The sequence below is a fragment of the Cololabis saira genome, chromosome 17 (genome assembly GCF_033807715.1).
Source record: "Cololabis saira isolate AMF1-May2022 chromosome 17, fColSai1.1, whole genome shotgun sequence".
Classification (NCBI taxonomy): Eukaryota; Metazoa; Chordata; class Actinopteri; order Beloniformes; family Belonidae; genus Cololabis; species Cololabis saira.
The window spans coordinates 19,797,670-19,820,072 of NC_084603.1; the positions used below are offsets into that span (position 1 = coordinate 19,797,670).

Consider the following 22,403-nt stretch of genomic DNA (forward strand, 5'->3'; position numbering starts at 1 on the left):
TGTAAACCTGTATTTCAGCTTCAATTGATGTGAAATGTATTTTCTCTTGCAAAGGCGAGACGAGATTGTCATTCATTCATTTCATTCATTTCAACATCAAATTAAATACTAAAAAAAAAAAAAAGTTCACCACCCAGATGTTGCGACAGGTTTTCCTTTTGGCCATTGAGAAGGGACAATAAAGTAAGCTGTATTTTGTGCATTGCCATAAAATGTTATCAGAAAAGCTATGTGAAATACATTTCTGAATGGATTCCAACATTGTTTAACCTTGAAGTCCCGCCTCGCTGATGATCCCACATCTGTACTACAAGTCCCATAATGCTATTCGGCACGCGTGTGACGTAAATGGAGGCGGGAGAAGTACTAGACGAAAAGGTTTTCGAGCTAAAACTAGCTAGCTAGCTAATTATTATTTCCATTGACTATGGTTACAAACAACATTCATAATCCCGAAAATTAGGAAAGCAACTGTAAATCAAGGGAAACCCCGGTAAGAAAACCCAGTACCTAATTGTCACCAATTTGCTAAGTCGAACCCGCGTCCGCCAGTGAGCTAAATATCACTTCCTTGTTGCTCTTTTACCATTTATCTTTTACTAAAGGTTATCCCGGCACTGGAAGACAGCCACACACTTTTACATAACTATTATTTGCAGCAGTTACCTTCAGTCTTTGTTCTGAAACGTAGTCTAACACGATGTAATCAGTCAAACGCTATGATAGTGTAAACACTATGGGGGTTTTGAGTGTTTATTATGAATGTTACACGTTGGCTAACTTCACATGCGTTAACAACTTTTCAAAACATCAGTTTCTGGACTCGTCAGTTTCTGTAGCTCGGTATTCTTTTCCATATATATATATTTTTAAATGTCAATAATAGCAAACCTAAGTTGCATTTCTGTTGTCTTGGTGAGCGTTCTTCATCTACACATGATTAGTGACCTCTCCCTGTTGTTTTTATTTTTTGCAGAACACTTGCAGAAAATGTCTCCTCTGACTAAAGGTAAACGACAGCTCTCGCCACGTTGATTGATTGATTGATTGAAGAATTTATTAGAAGAATTGCATAGGATAAGGTACAGTTTCATGACAGTACAGATTCGCTGATACAAAGTCAACTAAAAGGCATTATTCCAAGAAAGCGTTACACTTGTTTACATTGGAGACCTTTTTTAAACTCATGTAACATTGAATGACATACAGGTAAGAAGCAGTACTTTGTAGGGAAGATTGTAATAAAAAGAAAAAAAAGGGGGGAATTACTGTTATTTTGCACCGAGAGAGACTAAAAAGGTGATGAGACAAATAGAATAAGCTAGGTTATACAAAACAAAAGCAGAAAACAAAACAAGAAACAAGAAGCAATAATCAGAAGGAACAGCAGGATGTGCTTTGATTATTCCCAGTTACGAGTAGCAGCCTCCTGTAGCTGGCTTTTTAGGGCAGACTTGAAGGAGATTAGGGATTTGCTCTCTTTTATGGCTGTCGGTAAGGAATTCCACATGTTGGTAGAATAGGATGCAAACGAATTTGAACCTTTCTTGGAGTTTACCCTGGGCTGAAAGTTATTTGTGGAGCTGCCTCTAGTGTTATGGTGGTGAACATCTTTTACATTTTGAAAGTATTTAGACAAGTACAAGGGTATTTTGGAGGTGTAATGTATCTTGTACACCAAAATCAATGCAAGAAACTGTACTCTGTCGGCTACCAGGAGCCATCCCACGCTGAGCATATGGTTTGCTGTTAGGTGAGCCCGAGATGGAAGATTGAGCAGAAGCCTTATTAGTTTGTTTTGAGCTGTCTGGAGCTTGGTTTTCAGAGCCTTAGAGGCGTCACGGTACCAGACATGAACTCCATAATCAAAGTGAAGTTGAATGAGTGCCCTTGCCAAAATCTTCAGTGTGTCTCTACCAACTAGAGGGGCGATCCTATACAAGAATCGGGTTCGTTGGTTGACTTTTTTGACTAACCTAGCAGTCATTTTTTCACTGGAGAGATTTAAATGTGATTTAAATGTAATGTGATAATCTTTTAGATCAGGGGTGTCCAAAGTCGGTCCTGGAGGGCCGGTGTCCTGCAGGTTTTAGATGTTTCCCTGCTTCAGCACACAGTGATAAAAGTAGCTGTGTCACCAACAGAGTTGTCCAGACCTTGATCGCAAGCTGGTGACGACCGTTAATGTGATTCAGGTGTGTTGAAGCAAGGAGACATCTGAAACCTGCAGGACACCGGCCCTCGAGGACCGACTTTGGACACCCCTGATTTAGGTGAACTAATTTTTTTAAATGTATCACTCCAGCAAAACGTATTCAGTTTACAAGTTCTGCTTTAATTTGTAGCAATACGTAAGTGAACTTTGACTTCTGTCTACATTTGTTAAAAGAACAGTTTTGTTTACTTATATTTAAAACAATATTATATATATTTATAAAATGGGATTTGATAAAAAAAAAGTATTTTATTTTCAATATACCAGTAAAAAAATTTTTTTAATTTGACCATGTTGAATAACTAAGCCTTACATGCTCACTTATGATGACAAAAAGATTTGTTTTAACTACTAACTCGTTTAAATTGCATCATTCAAACATTCATTTGAACCTTGAGACTGATTACATCAATAGGAGCTGTCAGGTAACAAAAGCTGTCACATCGAATGAGTTTGGGCATCCAAGCCAAAGGTTTACATCAACGTAAATCCTTGAGTAAATCCTTGAGTAACTGTTTCAGCAGAATTTCTATGGGGGGTAGTCCGACTCTATTATCTATAAAAGCTTAAAGGGAACCTATTATGAAAAACACGTTTTTTTCTTGCTTTAACATATATAAAGTGGTGTCCCCTCAGCCTGCCAACTCAGAGAAGGAGGAAAGCAACCAAATTCTTCAGTGTCTGTACAGCCACCCCGGATGAGCCATCCAGTGTGATGTGGATCTACGAGCCGTTCAGATTCAATGCGTGAAACCATGCCCACAACGAACTCTGGCCGGAACAACAACAACAACAACTCCGCCGGCCAGAGCTTCTGCCATTTTTTTTTTTTCCTCGTAGCGGTGTATCGCGTCATCGCGTCAGGCAGCCAGTCAGCACAGAGCCTCATTATCATAGCCTCCCCGCCCACTCAGAATCCCTCATAGATAAGGAGGTTAGAGACTGGGATGATAAAGACATGGCTCAGAGGCTGAATTTTTAATTTATTTAGCAAAAACAATCAAAAGCTTGTTTTTAAGACATTCAAGTCCTGTTTAAAATAGGTATTAGATGCCATAATAGGTCCCCTTTAAGTCAACATTCTGTGTTGTCCTTTTGTCTTGGAAAAATTTCAAAGCAGACTTTCAATATTAAGGATTTTCTTAGTTTATATTTCATGCGTGTCAAATATTAGATATGCAATAAAAAAAAGTATTGTGTATCTAATTTAATAACTCTAGAAATGTATGTATATTGTTTTGTCTCCTATTATAGTGATGGGCCTTGCACTCCAGCAGATTTCCCTACCATATTTCACATCTTTTCCCCAGGAGACTCCAATCAAACCCTCTCAATGAAACCCTCTCAAGAGGCACTGCCTCTTCAGTCACCTGAGCAATGCAACAAAGAGAGATTTGTTTCAAATACGCACTCTCCTTGTCCAGCAGGACCAATACATTCGTCAGGACTTTATCCACCTTGCATTGATTCCCCATTGACTCTTTCAACACAGAATACAGTAGGTTCCTTGAACTACTTTGTTAAACCTCCCGGGCTTCTTCCAAACAGCCCAGCTAACACTGGGACAAAAGCACAGCCTTCAATGTGGCAAGCCCACAGTCCACCACAGCACACTGTACCGTCAGGGTCAGGACTTTTCTCCTCACCTCAGATGATTCCAGCCCGGCAAATCAACAATACCTCAAAGGATGGACTCTCACCTGCCAGTGTATTTCATCCTTCATCATCTCAATTTGTCAAGAGTTTAAACCACCACTCTTCCTCTTGCAATGTTAAGAGGGATCAAGAGGTTGAATCCATGGTCAACCCTTCTAGCTCAGGAAGCAACAATGAAACATCACAAAGAAAAGAGTCAAATAAGGTATTTAAAATGTTGTTTTTTTTTATTCTTTGCTGTGGCCTTTGATGGAGAAAAATAAATAAATAAATAAATATATATATATATACATACATACATATACAAATACAAATACAAACACTGTCTAGATCAGTGGTTCTCAATCCTGGCCCTCAAGTACCCCTGCTCTGCCTGTTTTACTTGTTGCCTTTCACCAACACACCTAATTCTAATTACTGGTCCTCATAAGCTTGTCATCGAGGTCTGCCCAACTCTGTTGGTGACACATCTACTTGTATCACTGGTGCTGAAGCAGGGTAGCATCTAAAACATGCAGAGCAGGGGTACTCGAGGACCAGGATTGAGATTTAGATGGTCTAGATGCACTTGTGATGTCTGAGTATTTACATCCATGCTCCCACTAATACCACATAATGTTTTTGTAAACAGATGCCAAATTGGTCTTACTTGCTCTGAAAGCCGGCACAGGAAGTTATGCAATCCTGCTTGCAATGTGCGTTTTGAGTCGACAGATGGATGTGTGAGATTTTGGATTGAGCTAGCTATGTAGCCTTACCATTACATTGCTGGCATGAATCAGTGCGGTTACATGCACATTTAAATCAAGCTATTGGCAACAAATCTAGCTAAGGATTAAAGTTTCAGCGATATTATGGGTATGCATGTGCGAGAAGGCAATCCATTATTGAGTCGATGGAGTTTACTGTTCAGAAACAAGATCATTTATCTAAAGAAAGGCAGAAAGCAACAGCAATAACTAGAGATGCACTGATTGACTGGCCAGGGACCTGAATTTTCCATGGTCATGATCACCTTTCTACTGATTACATTCTGGTCTGTTTTGCGCATGCATCATATAATGTACACAGCACATTAAACATGAAAGTGTGGCATATGTAGCAGGCGCAACATGGTGACGTTAACATTTTTACTGACCACAGACTTGGATATTGTTGGACAGATGATCTGCAATGTCACACCATAGGTTTTCTGAAGAGCAGTTTTCATGTCTCTCTTTTTCTTGTACTGTGGGGCACTATATTGTAAATGGGTAAACAGACATGTGAAGCTGACTTGAACATGCCCATCCATCACGGTGGAGCTACTGGCAAACTTTTACAGCAGAATATTCTGTTTCACATGTCATTTTGGTGGTGAATTCAGAGATGACCACTGCGTTTAAGAATACAAACTGCTGATTGCTTCGCTAAGCTTTGTAGCATGACGATGACTGACAACAGTGATTTTGGCTTACCATTGGGTAAGCAGACCACCAAACAAAAGGCTTCGTCCCATAATGTAAATTCATTCATGGCTTTATAATTATTCATCTGCAGTGGTATTAGAGATTTATTGTCTGTAAAATTTAGTAATGGAGACCAAAACAGTTTATTGAATCAATTTTTTAAATATATTTATTTCTGATGCAAAGTTGCACATTTTAATATGCAATTCAATAGAGGTGAATTTATATAAAACCATTTTATAAATTCAACTGATTGTTGTCAATTCCTGGGTCCCTGGAAAGCGCCTTAAGACAACGTTTGTTATAATAGACGCTATATAAATTTGAATTGAACTGAATTTTCTTTGGTACAAAATGAAGAATTCTGAGCAATAACTATTCTTTGGACAACTTTTATAAAAATGTTTTGATCCTCTTCAGTTATTGATGACTTGTATATTGCTAAAACCACACCGATGGATGAGAGAAGGTTCAGTGACACTGAAGAGAGATTACAGTTAACCTTTGGCCAGAGTTATTGATCACAAGCAAGTCAGTCAGTTTATGGCCTACTCTTTCTATTATAATAATTAATACAAAGGTATACATAGTAGCAAATAACTATATAACTACTGTTTCTGTAACAAATGTTACAATAATAAAAATGTATAATATATGCTAAATAATAAAAACCATGATGCAGAAATAAAAAATGAATAATAATAAAAGTTCTTCAGAAAAATTGGAACCTGTAAAATCAGCATTGGCAGGTCACTGAAAAATTGATCATTGGAAGCGGCCAAGAAAATTGCAATCAGTACATCTCTAGCAATAACAGACAAACTTGTATAGTTCATTGTCCTGGATGACCCGCCCCTGCCGTCCATATAGGATTTTGCCACTTGATTGAACATTTAGAGCTGCAGTCTAGTTGAAAGGCCTGTTGTCCATGAGAAGTGTGAGTGATGATATACCAACAATCATCTATTCAATTCAATTTTATTTACATAGCGTCTATTACAACAGAAGTTGTCTCTAGGCACTTTCCAGAGACCCGGAACATGACCCTTGAGCAATTATAGACATAACAAACAGTGGCAAGTAAAAACTCCCCTTTTAGGAGGGAAGAAATCTTGAGCAGGACCAGTCTCATTGGGGGACCCTCCTGCCAGAGGCCAGCTGGGCAGAGCAGCAAAAGAGAAAACTGACAGAAAGAATGAAGAACAGAGAAAGGAGAGACACAGACACAATTGCTAACTGGTGCACTACAAGAACGACTATATAAACAGATGTAGACAGCAGACACTGAGGTGGTCAGAGGGAGAGACTGCAGGTCAGGATGTCAGCTGGCATCTACCAGACATCCATCAATATAGACAGGTGGAAGCAAGCAGAGGGATGATAGCCTGATCATCTGATATTCATTCAAGGTTATTTGTAAATATAAAATAAAATAAAAAAAGCCTGGAATTTATCCAAAGATTTCAAGATTGAACAGAAATCACAGCATTATGTATTAATATACCGTACTTATTTAAATACATAATTTTAGGGTCATAGAAACTTTGCAGCCTGAAAACTCACTCATCATGGTTTTGAGCCACAGATCAGATTTGATCAGATCCGTTTTTTTTCGGATCGGTAGAGTTAAGAGTTAAAAAAAAATATAGGCATAGGAACTGTGACTTGGAAAAACAGTGTACTTTATTTTCTACAGCAGAAAAATAAGGAGCAGCAGTTATAAATCTAAAACATGATTTAAGAGTATTTTGTCTGGCACTTTGATGGGATTGATGTTTAACTAGATTATGTCTATAATATATCAGACGCATAGAGACATTGTTATTGCTGTTAAACACTTTAAATGAAGCCTGCTTATGAGACTAACTTTTGGTTCTTTTTTTGTAGATTCAGCAACATGAACTCACACCTTCAAGTGAAATCACAATTTCAGGTAATATTATCAAAGCAAATTGCAGAAAGGACACTGAGCAGCAGTTGTAAATCTTACTAGATTATATGAAATAATTATAATTTTAGAAAACTTTAGTACACAAAATCTTATGAGTTGCAAACCTTTTCACCTTAATAGTTCATTTCACCCTTTACTAATATTTATGATTTTGATATCCATAACACTAATGTGAAGTTGTTTTTTTTTAATTATTATTATTATTTTTGTCTAATTTACTGTTTAAAATGTCAGAGAAATTCTGCACACAGTAAAATCTATGTTGCAGATTTATGTTCCCTTACATACAGTGACAGTTTGTGGGTGATAATAGCCACTAGCAAATGCTTGTGTACTTCTGAATTGCTAGCCAATCTGTTAACACTGGTGAAAGAAAGCATATTATCTATGTTTTTCTGTTTCCAGCTGGAGATTTAAATTGCCCATCTCTGAAGAGGCATAGAGAGATTGATAACTGTTATGAGAATGCCAAGAAGCTGTGTCCTGATGGTGCAAACTCTGGGAAAAGAAAGCCGGCTATTTCCATTCCTGGCAGCTCACCAGGCACATCACAAGTCTCTCAGCCATCATTGAAGAACTTTTCAGCGTTTGAACTGAAAATAGATGCCATAAGAAAAAATGTTCTGCATGTGGAACTGGCATGTGGACAGTCGACATACTCCACTTTAAAACCAACCCGGACACATTGTACATCACAAAAGCCAAATGAAGAAGGAACAAAAAGAAAAAGTGAGGAAAACCAGAGCAAAAATGAATCAAGTAAGGTGGAACTTACTCAGAAGGTCGGTAGTACCTCACTTCCCGTTGATCCAGTCAGACCATCTTCTGGTCACCCTCTCTGTAGTGCCCAGGTCTTACAAGTTAAAGTCTTAAATAGAGTTGATCAAGTGAGGGAGAGCAGAAAAACAGACTGTAACACTCCCAAAACATCATCAAAACCAAATTCCAGTACCCTGAGTTGTCACGCACTAGAGCGCAATAAAGGTAATCGTGGACGGCGACCTGTTATCCCTGATGATATAGATCAGCTTTTCACCCCTGATCCCAGAACATATGTTGTCAGCCCTACATCTAAGGCTGTAAAGCCCAAGATAGATGGAGAAACAGGCAAATCGCCCATCTCTGAGAAAGCTTCCAGCCCTGCATCTGGTAACAGTCCATCTGTTACTGGATCCGCTTGTCACAAAACTCCACACTCCAGAGATGCAGAATCGCCAAATACAAGGCCTGCCTCAAAACATAAGTCGCCAGTCGGATTGCCACCTGTCACTACAGAGCGGGTTAAGCTGGGGAAAGTAAATGTCATTAAAGACAAAGGTGTCGCAAACAGTCCCATTTCTTCTGAAAGTAAGCCTAAGGATGTGGAAGAGAAATCTGAAAACAACTCCATTCCCCTGGACTCCAGCAATTTGAGTTCATCCTCTTTGAACTCTGACACTACAATCTCTGCGCAAACTTCTTCATCACAGTGTACTGCATCTCAATCACTGGAGGAGCAGGCCCATGAAAGAGGTAAAACGGAGGTGAATGGAGAAGATCCCATAGATATGGATCTGGACCTGGGCCTCAGTTTTCAGTATAGTTTGGATCTAAACCAGAGCTCTGACAGCAGCGAGGATGACGAGCTCATCTCCTTCCAGGAGATTATGGCATGTGTTGCCAAGCCTCCAGAGACACCAGAGAAGGGAGCCCTTTCAGACCCAAGTACACCTGAACAGAAAAGTAGTCAACCTTCAACGGTAAGCTCTACGTAAATTTCCCTTGTAATAGGTAATTGCATAAAAATAGATTTTTTATTTATATATATATATATATATATATATATATATATATATATATATATATATATATATATATATATAATTATATATACATACATATTATATATACATACATATTATATATACATACATATTTGCTTATCTAAGGGAAAGTAAAACTTGTACTGGGCTTATTTTCATGAGCAGGTACTGCCATCTACCATAAAATCAGGTGTGTACAAAAGCAATCTGGACCAGATGCTTGAAGAAATTAAGACCAACAAAAGGTGTGGGTTTTTTTTGTGGACATTTTAATCCCATTCTCTAAGAAGAGAAGACTAATTTCAGTTTTTGGACATGAGAGGAGTTGAACTTCTGTTTTACTGTTTTTGTTCATTAGAGCAAAAGAGGTGGAAACACAACTTCTGAGTGTGTGTCAAGAAAGCCGGTTACAGATTGCCGAAGATGAGAAGGCGGAGGAAAACCAAGGGGAGGACATCCCCACGGAACAGCAGTAAGATCCTCAGAAGCATGTTGGCACATGGCACCTTGTTACTTGGACAGTCCTTACAGTGCACTAAATCGCATTTTACATTTTCTTATTTTGTGAATTGTTTCCTAGAGAGTTTCTGCTGCGCTATGCAGTCATGTCAAATGCTATCAGGGAAGTTCCTCCAGGAGAAGTGGTGTTTAACTTGGAAAGGTTTGGCATCCTCTTTGACGAGAATAATCTGCAGCTTAGGCGGTTTAGGGTCCCTCCACAGGGAACAGCACAGAAGACACTTCTATGGTAAGCTACATTTATGTGGGAAGGCTTTTTACTGTCACTGTTCATGTATCGTGAAGCTCAGCTGGAGTGGCCTCAGGATGCCTACGTGATAAATTTGAGTAACAATGCACATATACACAAAATATTAGTATTAAAATTGAGATTCTTAAATTTCCTGAAGACACAACAGTTGAGAGTGATAAATGTTGGCATGTTCAATGTAAGCATCATGTGCAGCAGTAAAAAGTGACAAGTGCTTAGATGGTGTAGTTGACATATTGAACTTTGATAGGGCAAAACAATAAATATTCTTGGATAGAATATTGCATGTTAAAAATTACTTGACATACAGGTGTGATAGGACTCCTCCAGGAAGCTACTCCTTCATCTGCACTTTTACACTCTGCTGGTTAGTCGGACCACAGATGACAGACACAATGTGGCTAAGGCTAGAAAAACTAGTGGCCAGCTTTACTGAGTAAAGCACTCAGTAATTTTCCATCAAGCACACAGCAAGAATATATACTAAAGTTCTACCAAAAACGTCCATTACATTCAGTTTACCTTTTAATTTAAAAATGTTATGTCAACGGTGGAGGATCTAAGAAAAAACAAGAAGGTGAATTCAGGCAAGAGTTCCTAAAATTACTTACAATCAGATCTATAAATTCTATTTTCAGATACTCTTTCTTTTTAACAAAAGGAAGAATTACAAATATCTCAATTGACCAGATTTATTCCATTACACATTTTTTGTAACCTGATTGTTATTTGATTTTGTTTAGTGCATACATTGTACTGTTATGTTTATACCTTAGCTTATAGTGATGCTTTTTGGTTTGATAACCTACAGTACTTAACAAACCCTGTTTTCAGTTCCACAATTAAAAAGTTAAAAAAAATTCTGGGTTTTATCCAACACATTGTATCGTGGGATAGTCAAACTTTGTTGCCTCCATTGTCCATTAGCAAACCTATAGGCTGTTAGGTTGTCTTAATAATTAGTTGGATAATGTTCCTTCTTATTTCTTTTTACATACTAGGTCCAGCCCTGCTCAGCTAAGGCTGCATGTGATTATTGGGTTGTTCCAAGACGTTTATGACAGCTCACCCTGTCCACCTCAGGTTACCCGTTTCCTGTTCATGGTGAGCCCCATCGCGCCTATAGCATGTTGATAATTTTGTTTCCAAATGTATGAGCTGTGGCAGTAATTATTTGTTGATCTCGTCAGATGCTGTCAGTCCATAGTGAGAGGATTGTGTCAGAAAAGATACTCCAAGCCCTGAAGGACATTGCCTGTTCTGCTGCTTATCAGATAGGTCAGAATCTTTCCTCACAAACATCTGCTATTATACCACGAAAAGATGCATTTTTTTTAAACGGATAATTGTTTACCCTTCGAACTCCATTATTCAGGCGAAAAGGGAAACCACAAGTTTCAAGTGTGGGTTCCTAGTTTGGCTGATGTGACGCAGGTCCTGATGAATTTGGGAGCTGGATTTGTTACATTCTTCCCTTTTGAGAATCTACAACCATTATTCACAGAAGAAAATTTGATGTAAGTCACTTATTTTTTATATATTTTAACACTTATCTCCTCAAAATGTAAGAGATTTTAAATTGGCTTCTTTAATGTCTTTTGCAATTGAAAAAACTTGAAAATCTGCAGGGATGATGTCTATATCAAAAGTGAGACTCCCACCTCTAGGAAACTGACCAGTTTCCCTGAACACAACTGCAGGAACATGTTGAAGGTGAGACACAGTGGGAATCTGAGGCTGGTTGCACAAAGGACCATAAATGTTAACCTTAAAGTGCAACTTTGCAGGTTGTGTAATTTATAAAGTGCATATATAGGTTTTTTGGAGAATGTGTTTTTTGACAATGTTGCTGATTAATCTAAGACATTCTGTGAGATCTAAATGCAGAAATTCAGAGGAAATAATACGCCTTCTAAGCAGTACTCTAAAATGTTATTTTATTCATTTATTTTTAAATGTTTTATTTATAACTACAGGTACTAGGTCATTTAACATGGGGGAGAGGTTGCTTCAGTGCTCTTTATGTATAGGTGATAGTGAGGTAGGTGAAAAAGATAGTTGGTCTTTTGCATTTTTGATTACTTTAAATTGGAATTTGTATTGTATTAGTGCACCTTACACAAAATCCCTCCGTTCACAGCACTGGACTAAAATTACCTACAGACATGTAGTAACTCTAAAATTACACCCCTATATATATGTGGGGGGGTTTTCAGTGTATTCACACTGGATAAGCAAAGTCTGTGTTTTACAGACATCGATGCGAGGAGGTGACGTCGAGGCGATGTGTTTGAGAGGTCTTTGTGCTGCTTTAAGGATTTAATTTAAGCATTTTATCACTAAACAATGCTGCTGTTGTTTTTTCCCTAGTTGCTGTTTTTAATTGTTTTATTCTCTTTCTGCCACATCTTGACTTTTTATCTCTTTCATCTCTTATCTTGATTTTATTATTTTGGTTTCCTTTTTTTAAATATCAAACTGTAGCACTTTGAGATTTTCAGTAATGTAAAGTGCATTATAAATAAAATGTATTATTATTATTATTATTATTATTATTATTAAGGATCTTTCTGCAATTAGGCCCAGATGTTGCATTTTACGCATTTATTTATAAATTGGCGATGCGCTGCGACTTCACTGATCCTCCTTCTTTGCGTCTTTTCTGTAGTACCTGTCTTTCTGCATGGGCCTGTGTCCTCGTGCCTTTAGTGACGACGAACTGCTGTTGCTTCTTACAATGATTGGGAAGATAAGCCTGGACACACAGCGCATCCTCCAGTCCACCGTGGAAGTGACGTGTCTTCAGTATAAAATTCTCAACAACATCAGGGATTGGGATGCAATGGTAAATGCATGAAGCCTTCTATGATTCTTTTGATTTGCTGAAATAGTTTTTCTTTTTGCTTTTGTATTTGATTGCTTGTTTTATGTATAACATAATGTGGTAATTAAAGTATAGAGTCCTACAGTCACCAACACCCTGTCTTTTTCATTTAATCTCTAGCTGAGCAGAATGTGTCGAGCTCTGACCGACTTGACAGATGATCACCACAACATGTGCCTGCTTGTTCAACTCCTACCTGACAATACACGTGGAAAGTAAATATATATACTTTTTTTTAATATATATATATATATTTATATATATATATATATATATATATATATATATATATATATATATATATATATAATACTTGTCGCTGTTGTTTTATTTATTTTGTTTCTAAAGATTTTTATTTTATTATGTTCTGGATAGCATTAAAAAAAATCAGTTTTTATTTGTTTGATTAGACAGCTACATCGACATTTGAGCCTGTCCATGATCTCTAAGCTGTTGGATGGAAGCTCCACTTACAGACCTACACAGGCGGAGTGTCAGGTGATTTATTCCTCGTATGCTCAATAGAACTTGGCTGTGTATAATGTAATGATATTAAATGTTATCTCTCTTTGGCTGTTGCTTAGCTTGCTGAACTGAGGCCATACCTTCCACGGATGAAACCCTCCGCTCTTCGTCGAGGCCTGTATCAGAAAAATAAAGAGGAGGACTCGGCAATTCTAGACCAACAGGTGCAAACTACTGAATGATTTAACTTGAGGCAGAAGAGTGATGTGGTTAGCGCACTCTCTTTTTTTCCTCTGGGTTCAGAAAATATGTTTTAGTTTAATTGGTGATTCTGAATTGTCCCTAGAAGCATGTGTAAGCAGGCATGTTTGACTGTGATGAACTGGAAAACCCATCAAGCATGTCTCTTTATTCTCCCTCAATGACAGCCATGATAGGCTCCCCAACCCCAACAACCCTGGATAGTTTGAAGCCGGTATAAGAAAAAGATGAATGGATGTATTCAACATGATTTTTCTGAGTTTCTTTCTGTCCATCATATGTTCCAGGCCTACTACTTGTGTCACAGCCTTCTGACACTTATGAATGGAGCATCTAATTTTCAATTCTTCCCAGCTTATCAGAAGGTACATTTTTTTTCCCTATTCTTTTTGGGTTCATAGCACTTACAGGAATTAGTTCATACACAAGAGATTTCAGACATTGAAATTGTTGATTTATTTTGCCTGCTGGAGGTAACTTGTTTTTTTTTTCCTCCCTGGCTTCAGGCACAACTGCTGGAGTTGTCATACGCGTTGGAAACGCATGTTAAATGTGACATCAGAGAGAATGACAAATGCCTTTACCGCAGCAAGGTGGGGACTATTTCAAAAGAGCTTCTCAGTCTTAGATAGGGATGTGATCTAATGCAGATCTACAAAATGTGCAGTCAAAAAAATGTTTCTTTCATAAGGTAAAATCATTTTGATCTTTCTACAAGTATGCACTTTATAGGTTTGTTTCCACTAGCAGGAGTTCAAGGTAAACCTGCCAGAAAGAAACCTCTAATGGCACTTTTCCACTAGTCTCGCTTCAGCCCGGCTCGGCGCGGCTCGGCACGGCTCCACACGTGTGTTTTTCCACAGCCAGGGGAGAAGTGGGCAGGTTGGGGTGAAGCTGCTGTGACGTACTCGATTGCGCAGCACCTTTGTTTGTGTCGGCGCTCATGAGAAATCAGCTGGAGCCGGGAGCGGCTGAGAAAAAAACAGCCCGTCTACATCGCTTTTTAAATTTTTTCTCGACAGCCACCAGGTTTATGAACATCTGCACCTCAGAGTTGGATCACCAAACAGACGTTTTGCGCTTTATAATAAAATCGCTGCGAGCCGCGAGTCCCCTCGCGCTGACTCCCGCTTCCTGATTCAAACGTTTGACAGCCCCGCCCCCCGACCAATCAGAGGCGTGGAGGGTGGTGACCTCAGAAATAGTCCCGGCTCAGCCCGCTATAGAACTTCGCTGAAATGGTTACAGAAAAAAGTATTGACTTGGAGCGGCTCTACCCGTCTCAGCCCTAGTGCGAAAGCGCAAAAAGGGTAGAACCGAGGAGAAGCGATACTAGTGCAAAAGCGGCATAACAGGGCCAACAGTCTTCTCAGGTCCTTCATCCGGCTGTAGTGCCAAACGAAAACCTTTGAATGGAAAAAATAGCACAGCTGACCACAAGGTTTTGTTTTGTTTTTATTTTGGATCCCCATTAGCGGACGCAAAATGCCAGCTAGTCTTCCTGGGGTCCATGAAGATTAAAATGACATTCACATAAAAGTACATTTACATATATACGTCATATAATATGAATACATAAATACAATTTACTAACCCCACCCACATCATTACATTAGCAACATCCCTATAGTGGTAATTATCCCAATTTGTAACTACATTGCGCAGTATATTCCATACACTATACAGTACATCACAAAATGTATATTAAACATTGACTACGTTTACATGCAGTCAAAATTCGGGTTATTGCTAATATTCTGGTTACTGAAATATTCCATTTACATGGTAATTAATCATTCGGGATATCTCGATCAAACCAGCGACGCGCGGAGAACATCATGACGCAATTCCCGTCATTTCCGCTTCTTTTTCCTGTATCCAAATTCAAAACAAATGCTGCTTCGCGCAACTTTTCGCTCACCTTCTTTTAAATCTCGCTATCCCGGTACTTTCTACTGTCTACAAATGCCAAAATGTTCATATCCTTCATTACATTTATGAAGTGATTAGTCTCCTCTTCACTCCAAAAGTGTGGCGTGGTCTTGCGTTTCTCCGTGTTTATAAGAACTTCCTGGACTCAAAAGACCAGGATTCCTTGCGAACAGAGCATGCGCAGAAAACTTCATCTTCCGTTTGATCGAGATATTCCATTTGGCGTTTACATGACCGAATATTCGGGTTTTAAAAGGAGTAACCCAGGGGTCATATTCTTGTTTTTAAAAACCCGAATATGAGCAAGTTTGGGTTATTCAAAGGGGTTATTGGTGTTTACATGGCCGTGCAAATTCGATGTGAAGTTCCTTTACACCTTTTTTCGCTGCACTTAACCAGATAGCTGAGCAGTAGTCAAAGTGTGATAATACCAAGGTTTGAATACTTGTCGGAGTGTAAGTGGTGTTAATAAAGAGGAGTATCTTCTAATCATAGATATACCTTTCCCCATTTTACCTGTTATCTTGTCTATGTGATTCTGCCACGGCAGATGTTCATCTAGAAGTATTCCTAGAAGTTTAGCTTCAGTGACCTGTTCTTTACAGCTGCCCTTCATGGATATTTTTAATTGGTTCTGACTTTTTAAAGCATGGTTTGAGCCAAAAACAATGCATTTAGTCTTTACTACATTTAGAATCAATTTGTTTTTGGTTACCCATTCCAAAATTGAGTTCAGGTCATTTTCCAGCAACACATTTAACTCGTCCATATTGTTTGATGACATACATTGTAGAATCATCGGCAAACATGGCTACACTAACTTTACTCAGGACAAGTGGCATATCATTAGTAAAAATAGAACAGAGCAATGGACCCAAACAACTTCCCTGTGTGACTCCACATAGTACTGCCTTCACTGCAGAACAACTACCATTAAAGTAGACAGTTTGTGTTCTATTTGATGAATAGCTCCGCATCCAATTAAGAGTCCCCTTATTAAAACCATAAGCAGCCAGTTTCATTAAGAGCATATTGTGATCGATCAAGTCAAATGCAGCACTAAAATCAAGAAGAACTGCATCCACAATCCTTTACCTGTCTATATCACTCATCCACTGATTGGTCATCTGCATTAAAGCAGTACTTGTGGAGTGATCTTTTTTGTAAGCATGTTGAAATTCAGAGTAAAGTTTGTTAATAGAAAAATAAGATGAAATCTGGTCGAACACAACTCTCTCCATTAGCTTGCTTAGCACTGGAAGAATGCTGATAGGACGGCTATTAGCACCTGAAAACATGTCCTTTTTTGTTTTTGGGTAGTGGTATGACTTTTGCAGCTTTCCATGCCAGTGGACAAACAGCTTTCAGTAAACTTAGATGGAATATGTGGCATATGGGCAGTGCAATAGAGCCAGAAACCATACCTAAGAGTTTCCCATCTAGGTTATCTAATCCTGATGGTTTTTCGCAATTTATACTACTGAGAAATGTTTTTACTGTATCCAACTGTATAGTTTGAAAGACAAACTCACAATCCTTATTTCGCATGATTTTGTTGTTAATCAATTGAAAAACTGTTATGCAATGATGTTGTCTCATTTTTTTAGATTCTCTATCTTTCTAACAAAAAGTCGTAAAGTAGTTAGCAATATGGAGAGGCTTTGGCTGCGTCCAAAATTGCATACTTCCACCCTAATGAGTATGCAAAAATGATTATGCAAGATTTTTTAGTGCGTCCGAAACATTAGAACGTACTCAATAGTAGCTCTATCCATACTCATTCCGGAGAATTTTTTTAGTGTGGATTGATGGACACTAGCCGAGCAGAAACTTTCCACAATGCAATGCAGTGGCGTTTGGTTGCTAAGTGATACGTATGTGTCATAAGTATAATATTATTATATAATATTAATATTATAATATTCGTATATAATAATATTATATAATGTAATCTTGTTTCGGAAAGAATAAACGGGAAAGAGCGGAGCGGAGCGCTGCTACTGCTGCTGTGAGAGGTTACCATGGTAACAACTCCCCCCCCTCCCTACGGCAGGAAGTGACGTGTGCGCTCTTAATAGTACGTCCGAATTAATGCACACTACTGATATTTACTCAAAAGTGTGCCGAACTTAAGTATACTTTTTAGTATATACTGTTTAGTATGGCATTTCGGACGCACCGTTAGTTATGAAGGAACCCTCTGCTTCTGCAAAGGAGAGAGTGTTGTCCCCTGATCTTCCCATTAGCTCATTTAATGTTTTCCACGGTTTCTTTCCACAAAGTTTCTTAGTGAACAATATGACTTCCAAACATCTACATTACCTAATTTAATTGACACACATTTTTATTTCATCCCTCTTGACCATCAATGCTTTCAGTTCATCATCAATCCAAGCTGCTTTTCTTTTCCTTACAGTGAATTTCCTAATGGGAGCATGTTTATCAGCTACTTCTAAAAACATATTTGTAAAACGTTCAAGTGCTTCATCAACATCATCGATTGTACATACATTCTTCCATTGCAACTTAATCATGTCCCTAATGAAATCATTCTCACAAAAAGATTTAAAAGACCTTTTTGACGAGAATTTTAGGTCCAGCTTTTGGCACTTTAGCTTTCCTGACAACAGCCACCAAATTGTTGTCACTGAAACCAACTGGAACTGATACAGCTTTAGAGCACTTTTCTTTTGCATTGGTGAAAATGTGGTCAATACAAGTTGCTGATTTCTGTCCTGCACAATTAATAAACACCCGAGTAGGTACTGTTGTCATCCCCTGAGATAAATGACACACCTTTGCAATATCACTGTTTCCGCTTCAATGAACATTTTGCCAAGAGCCAGTGGCAGTAATGTGGCCGGCAGCAAACAAGGAAAAGAAAAACTAAAACGCTGTAAAAGAATAAGCAAAAGTTGAGACAAGTAAGCAATTAAAGCTTGTGAGTTTTTTTTGTTTTTTTTTTTGTAGTATTTTTTGTTGTGTTTTTCTTCAAACACAAACTGCAGTGGTAGCGAGATTAATAGAAAAACCCCTGCCGGACCCCTACTTGAGCGTAATATGCCAACAAGACATATCTATATATATATATATATATATATATTTATTTATTTATTTATTTATTTATTTATTTATTTTTTTTTTTTTATTGTAAACTCCAACATCATTAAATGTACTCTCAGCAAAATATTTCTGGTCCAGTAGGTTCAAATGAGTTCTGGTCACATGATTTATGTTCACGTGAGAGTGCTGAACATAATTCAGAAATCCTGATTAGCAGAAACTCCCCACCAAGAGGTTCCTGTTGGCTAACCTGAGTACGTCTCCTACTACTGGGATGTAAAGGTTCCTGAAAGCCACTTTTGCAGGGCTGTTCCCGGTAATGGAGACACACGCCAACGATCCAGCCCCGAAAACTACCTGGAACTCCCGCTAGTGGAAACGCTCCTTATGAATTTCAGATTTGAATTTCAAATCTGGGTACATTAAAATGAAATGGTTTTATAGTCTGTAATTTGTAGTAGAGTAAAGTTCTACTTTACTCCTCCCAGGTGAAGGACCTGGTGGCCAGGATCTACACAAAGTGGCAAATGCTCCTTCAGAGGACCAGACCTCTTAATGTACAGTAGTCACACTAACACAATTACTTCTACACTAAATTTGACATGAAAAGTGATTGGACCGTCCTGACTCTTGATTTTTAATCCATTTTGTTCCTGTCATTTAGGGTAGGCTGTATGACTTTTGGCAGCCTTCGGCTGCTTATAGAAGCATCCAAGGGGTTGGAGAGGACACCGGAATTGAAGTGGCGGATGAAGAAGAGGAGCAAACCACTGACTGAAGAGATTAATAAAATTGGTTGCTGAAGGACAGTCTTGGGGTAGTTACTCAAAAAAGTAATCCATTACATATTACTAGTTACTTTAAAAAAAGTAATCCCTTACACTACTTAGTTACTGGTTGCTGAAAGTAACTAGTTACATGACTAGTTACATTACTTTTGGATTACTCCGCAATATCACCTGAGCTGCACCATAACTCGATTGCCAATGAACAACATATACAGGACTGTCTCAGAAAATTAGAATATTGTGATTTTCTGTAATGCAATTACAAGAACAAAAATGTCATACATTCTGGATTCATTACAAATCAACTGAAATATTGCAAGCCTTTTATTATTTTAATATTGCTGATCATGGCTTATAGCTTAAGAAAACTCAAATATCCTATCTCAAAAAATTTGAATATTCTGGGAATCTTAATCTTAAACTGTAAGCCATAATCAGCAATATTAAAATAATTAGAAAGGCTTGCAATATTTCAGTTGATTTGTAATGAATCCAGAATGTATGACAGTTTTGTTTTTTTAATTGCATTACAGAAAATAAAGAACTTTATCACAATATTCTAATTTTCTGAGACAATCCTGTAGTTGGAACCTTATTACTGCAGTGCCCAGATCAGCACCAGAAGTCCCGTAAAATCCTGTAAGATCACGTTAAAGGCTGATTTATGGTTCTGCGTTACACCAACGCAGAGCCTACGGCGTAGGGTACGCGGCGATGCGCACCGTACGGTTTGCGTCGCCGCGTACCCTACGCCGTAGGCTCTGCGTCGATTTAAGAGGACCAGACCTCCTTAATGTGCAGTAGTCACACTAACACAATTACTTCTACACTAAATTTGACATGAAAAGTGATTGGACCATCCTGACTCTTGATTTTTAATCCATTTTGTTCCTGTCATTTAGGGTAGGCTCTATGACTATTGGCAGCCTTTGGCTGCTTATAGAAGCATCCAAGAGGTTGGAGAGGACACCGGAATTGTAAGTGGCGAATGAAGAAGAGGAGCAAACCACTGAATGAAGAGAATAATAAAATTGGTTGCTGAAGGAGAAGAGGAGAAACGGGGGGAGAAAATGGAGCCAGAAGAGGACATGGAACTTGATCAAAGACCAGAAGAAAATGGCGAAGAAGGTGCTAAGGATGACACAAACAAAACAAGAGGCCACACGGGCAATAGCTGGTGACTTTACACAAGGGATGCCTGAAATACAGCCTCAAGAAGTGGATGAGCAACCAAACAATAGTCTGAGAGAGCAGTCTGGTGCAGAGAATGAAACTTAGTAAATCAAGAAAAACATCTCCTTTGGCAACATCAAGGGATTTAATGTAACAGGAATGCACTTGTTTTGGGACCTTGATGGCCTTTGCCTAAGTCTTAAAATTAAATTTGCACTATAAATTAAGTGTCGTAGTTTTGTTAATACCTAACTTTTAGGTTTTGTTGTCTATAGTGGATTGTATAATACAATTGTATATAGACATTTCTTTTTTGAAGAGATTGTAAAGATTAATCGGGGCTGAAGCCTTGTATATTTGTTTTTTGCTTCATATATTTCCCCCCCCCTATGAATATTTAACTTAACGAGAACTAAATGATATCTTGTTGGTTGCACCACTGTTTTCATTTCACTTAGGTGGTATTCAATGTTGGTGTTTGTTGGTTCAATGTGTTGGTTCAATGTTTTAATTATGCCCGTGCATGTTTGCATTGTGGCAAGTTCCCTTTTGGGGAATTTTTTTTTTTTAATGAAAGTATTTTTTCAAGGCTTGTGCCAAATGTTGATAATAAACTTTGTTTATACCATAGGTAATATTTCATTCTTTTGAATAAGCATTAAAAAATACTTTGTTTACCTATCTGATGCCAGCAAGAGATATGAACCTTTTAAGATTTTCAATGGCGTATTCAATTCATTCAGTAATATATAATACTTCATAAATTCAAAAAGCAAATCAGATGTGGTAATAACTATATTATAGGTGGTCACAGTTGTGAACATTAAGGATCTGCTGTAGCGATCTGTGTTTCAGCAGATTGAAGAAAAACTTCTGCAGAAGATCTTTTTTGAATGACTGTCTTGTGAGGAGTACGCCCAGGGTTGTCCACGTTGTCCCGCTTTTTCATTTTATGAAGCATTCTTTGCACAATCTGCTTTTTAAGATTAATAGTTTTCTTGTATGAGAGTAGGGAGTCATTGTAAACCCCCAAAAATGATGCAGTTATGTAGGCCTATATATGTAAGAAAGCAGGTTACATTTTAAGGTTTTGCTTATGAGTAAAAAAACAATCTGTTCTTTACCAATTCTTAAGATATTATCTTACATACAACTCCATATGAACAGTGGATCATATATAAAACTTTTTATCTTAAACTATTTTTTTTTTTATTTTAACACTGACTAGAAACAATATTTCTGAAACCCGAAGTAAAGAAACCTTTAAACAGAGAATGGTATCTTTATTTATGCAACTATTGATGTGACTTAATTTGGTGGAAAATTGAATAAAGTATATTGCATTACAGAAAATATAATATAAATTTTGATGGTTTAGTAAAAAAAAAAGCCAATCTTAATACTGTGGAATTATCGCCTTTAATTTGTCCTTTTAAAATCAGTTTATCCTCATGCAACCAATTACAAAGGAACGTAAAATTTATCCCCCATATTTTACTTGGTATTAAAAAAAAAAAAGTTATTAAATGTTTTGTCAATCATTTTGCTTATGGGGAAAAATCTGGGCACATTTGATCTATTAGCCTCTGGTCAGTTTGTCCCAGTTCATAATGATTTTTGTCAGGCAGCCCAAAACAGAATGTGGGGGAACGAAATAGTTGCAAGTTACTTTAAATAAACCTTTTTTTTAAGCTTCAATTGACGTTGAATGTATTTTCTTTTGCAAAGGCGAGACGGGATTTTCATTCATTCATTTCTTTCTTTCAACATCAAATTAAAGCTATTATCCCTGATTTTGGAGAGCTAGCAAGATTTGAAGGAGGCACCTCCTCTAAGCCCCGCCCCCTCCTCCCGCTCCCAGCTTAAATCATGTAAAAACTCTAACCAATCCGTTTCATTCGGTCCAAATGAAACGGATTGGTTCAGGACCAGAGGCTGGGCAGGGGGGGAAGAACCAATCAGATGCCTTCATGCCCCCCCCGCTGTCCCATGCGCG

At 38.0% G+C, this 22,403-nt stretch overlaps 1 protein-coding gene across 3 annotated transcripts; it reads left to right on the forward strand.

Moving 5' to 3' along the window:
- Positions 1 to 349: 349 nt before the first annotated feature.
- Positions 350 to 21,037, forward strand: slf2 (SMC5-SMC6 complex localization factor 2). Of its 3 annotated transcripts, none has more exons than XR_009784355.1 (21): positions 350 to 493; positions 977 to 1,009; positions 3,470 to 4,076; positions 7,207 to 7,252; positions 7,676 to 9,009; positions 9,238 to 9,317; positions 9,431 to 9,544; positions 9,653 to 9,820; positions 10,843 to 10,945; positions 11,032 to 11,119; positions 11,217 to 11,358; positions 11,470 to 11,554; positions 12,510 to 12,686; positions 12,846 to 12,940; positions 13,136 to 13,223; positions 13,310 to 13,414; positions 13,739 to 13,816; positions 13,958 to 14,044; positions 18,935 to 19,003; positions 19,111 to 19,279; positions 20,137 to 21,037. XR_009784355.1 is itself a non-coding variant. In XM_061745244.1 (21 exons), exons 3-20 carry the CDS (start codon positions 3,549 to 3,551, stop codon positions 19,222 to 19,224), a joined length of 3,501 nt encoding a protein of 1,166 aa, XP_061601228.1. In that variant the 5' UTR covers positions 350 to 493; positions 977 to 1,009; positions 3,470 to 3,548; the 3' UTR covers positions 19,225 to 19,263; positions 20,137 to 21,036. The 3 variants fall into 3 exon arrangements, 2 of the variants coding, with proteins under 2 accessions (XP_061601228.1, XP_061601229.1); XM_061745244.1 differs by having other exon boundaries at positions 19,111 to 19,263; positions 20,137 to 21,036; XM_061745245.1 differs by lacking the exons at positions 13,310 to 13,414; positions 13,739 to 13,816; positions 13,958 to 14,044; ... (1 more) ...; positions 19,111 to 19,279; positions 20,137 to 21,037 and having other exon boundaries at positions 13,117 to 13,173.
- Positions 21,038 to 22,403: the final 1,366 nt, after the last annotated feature.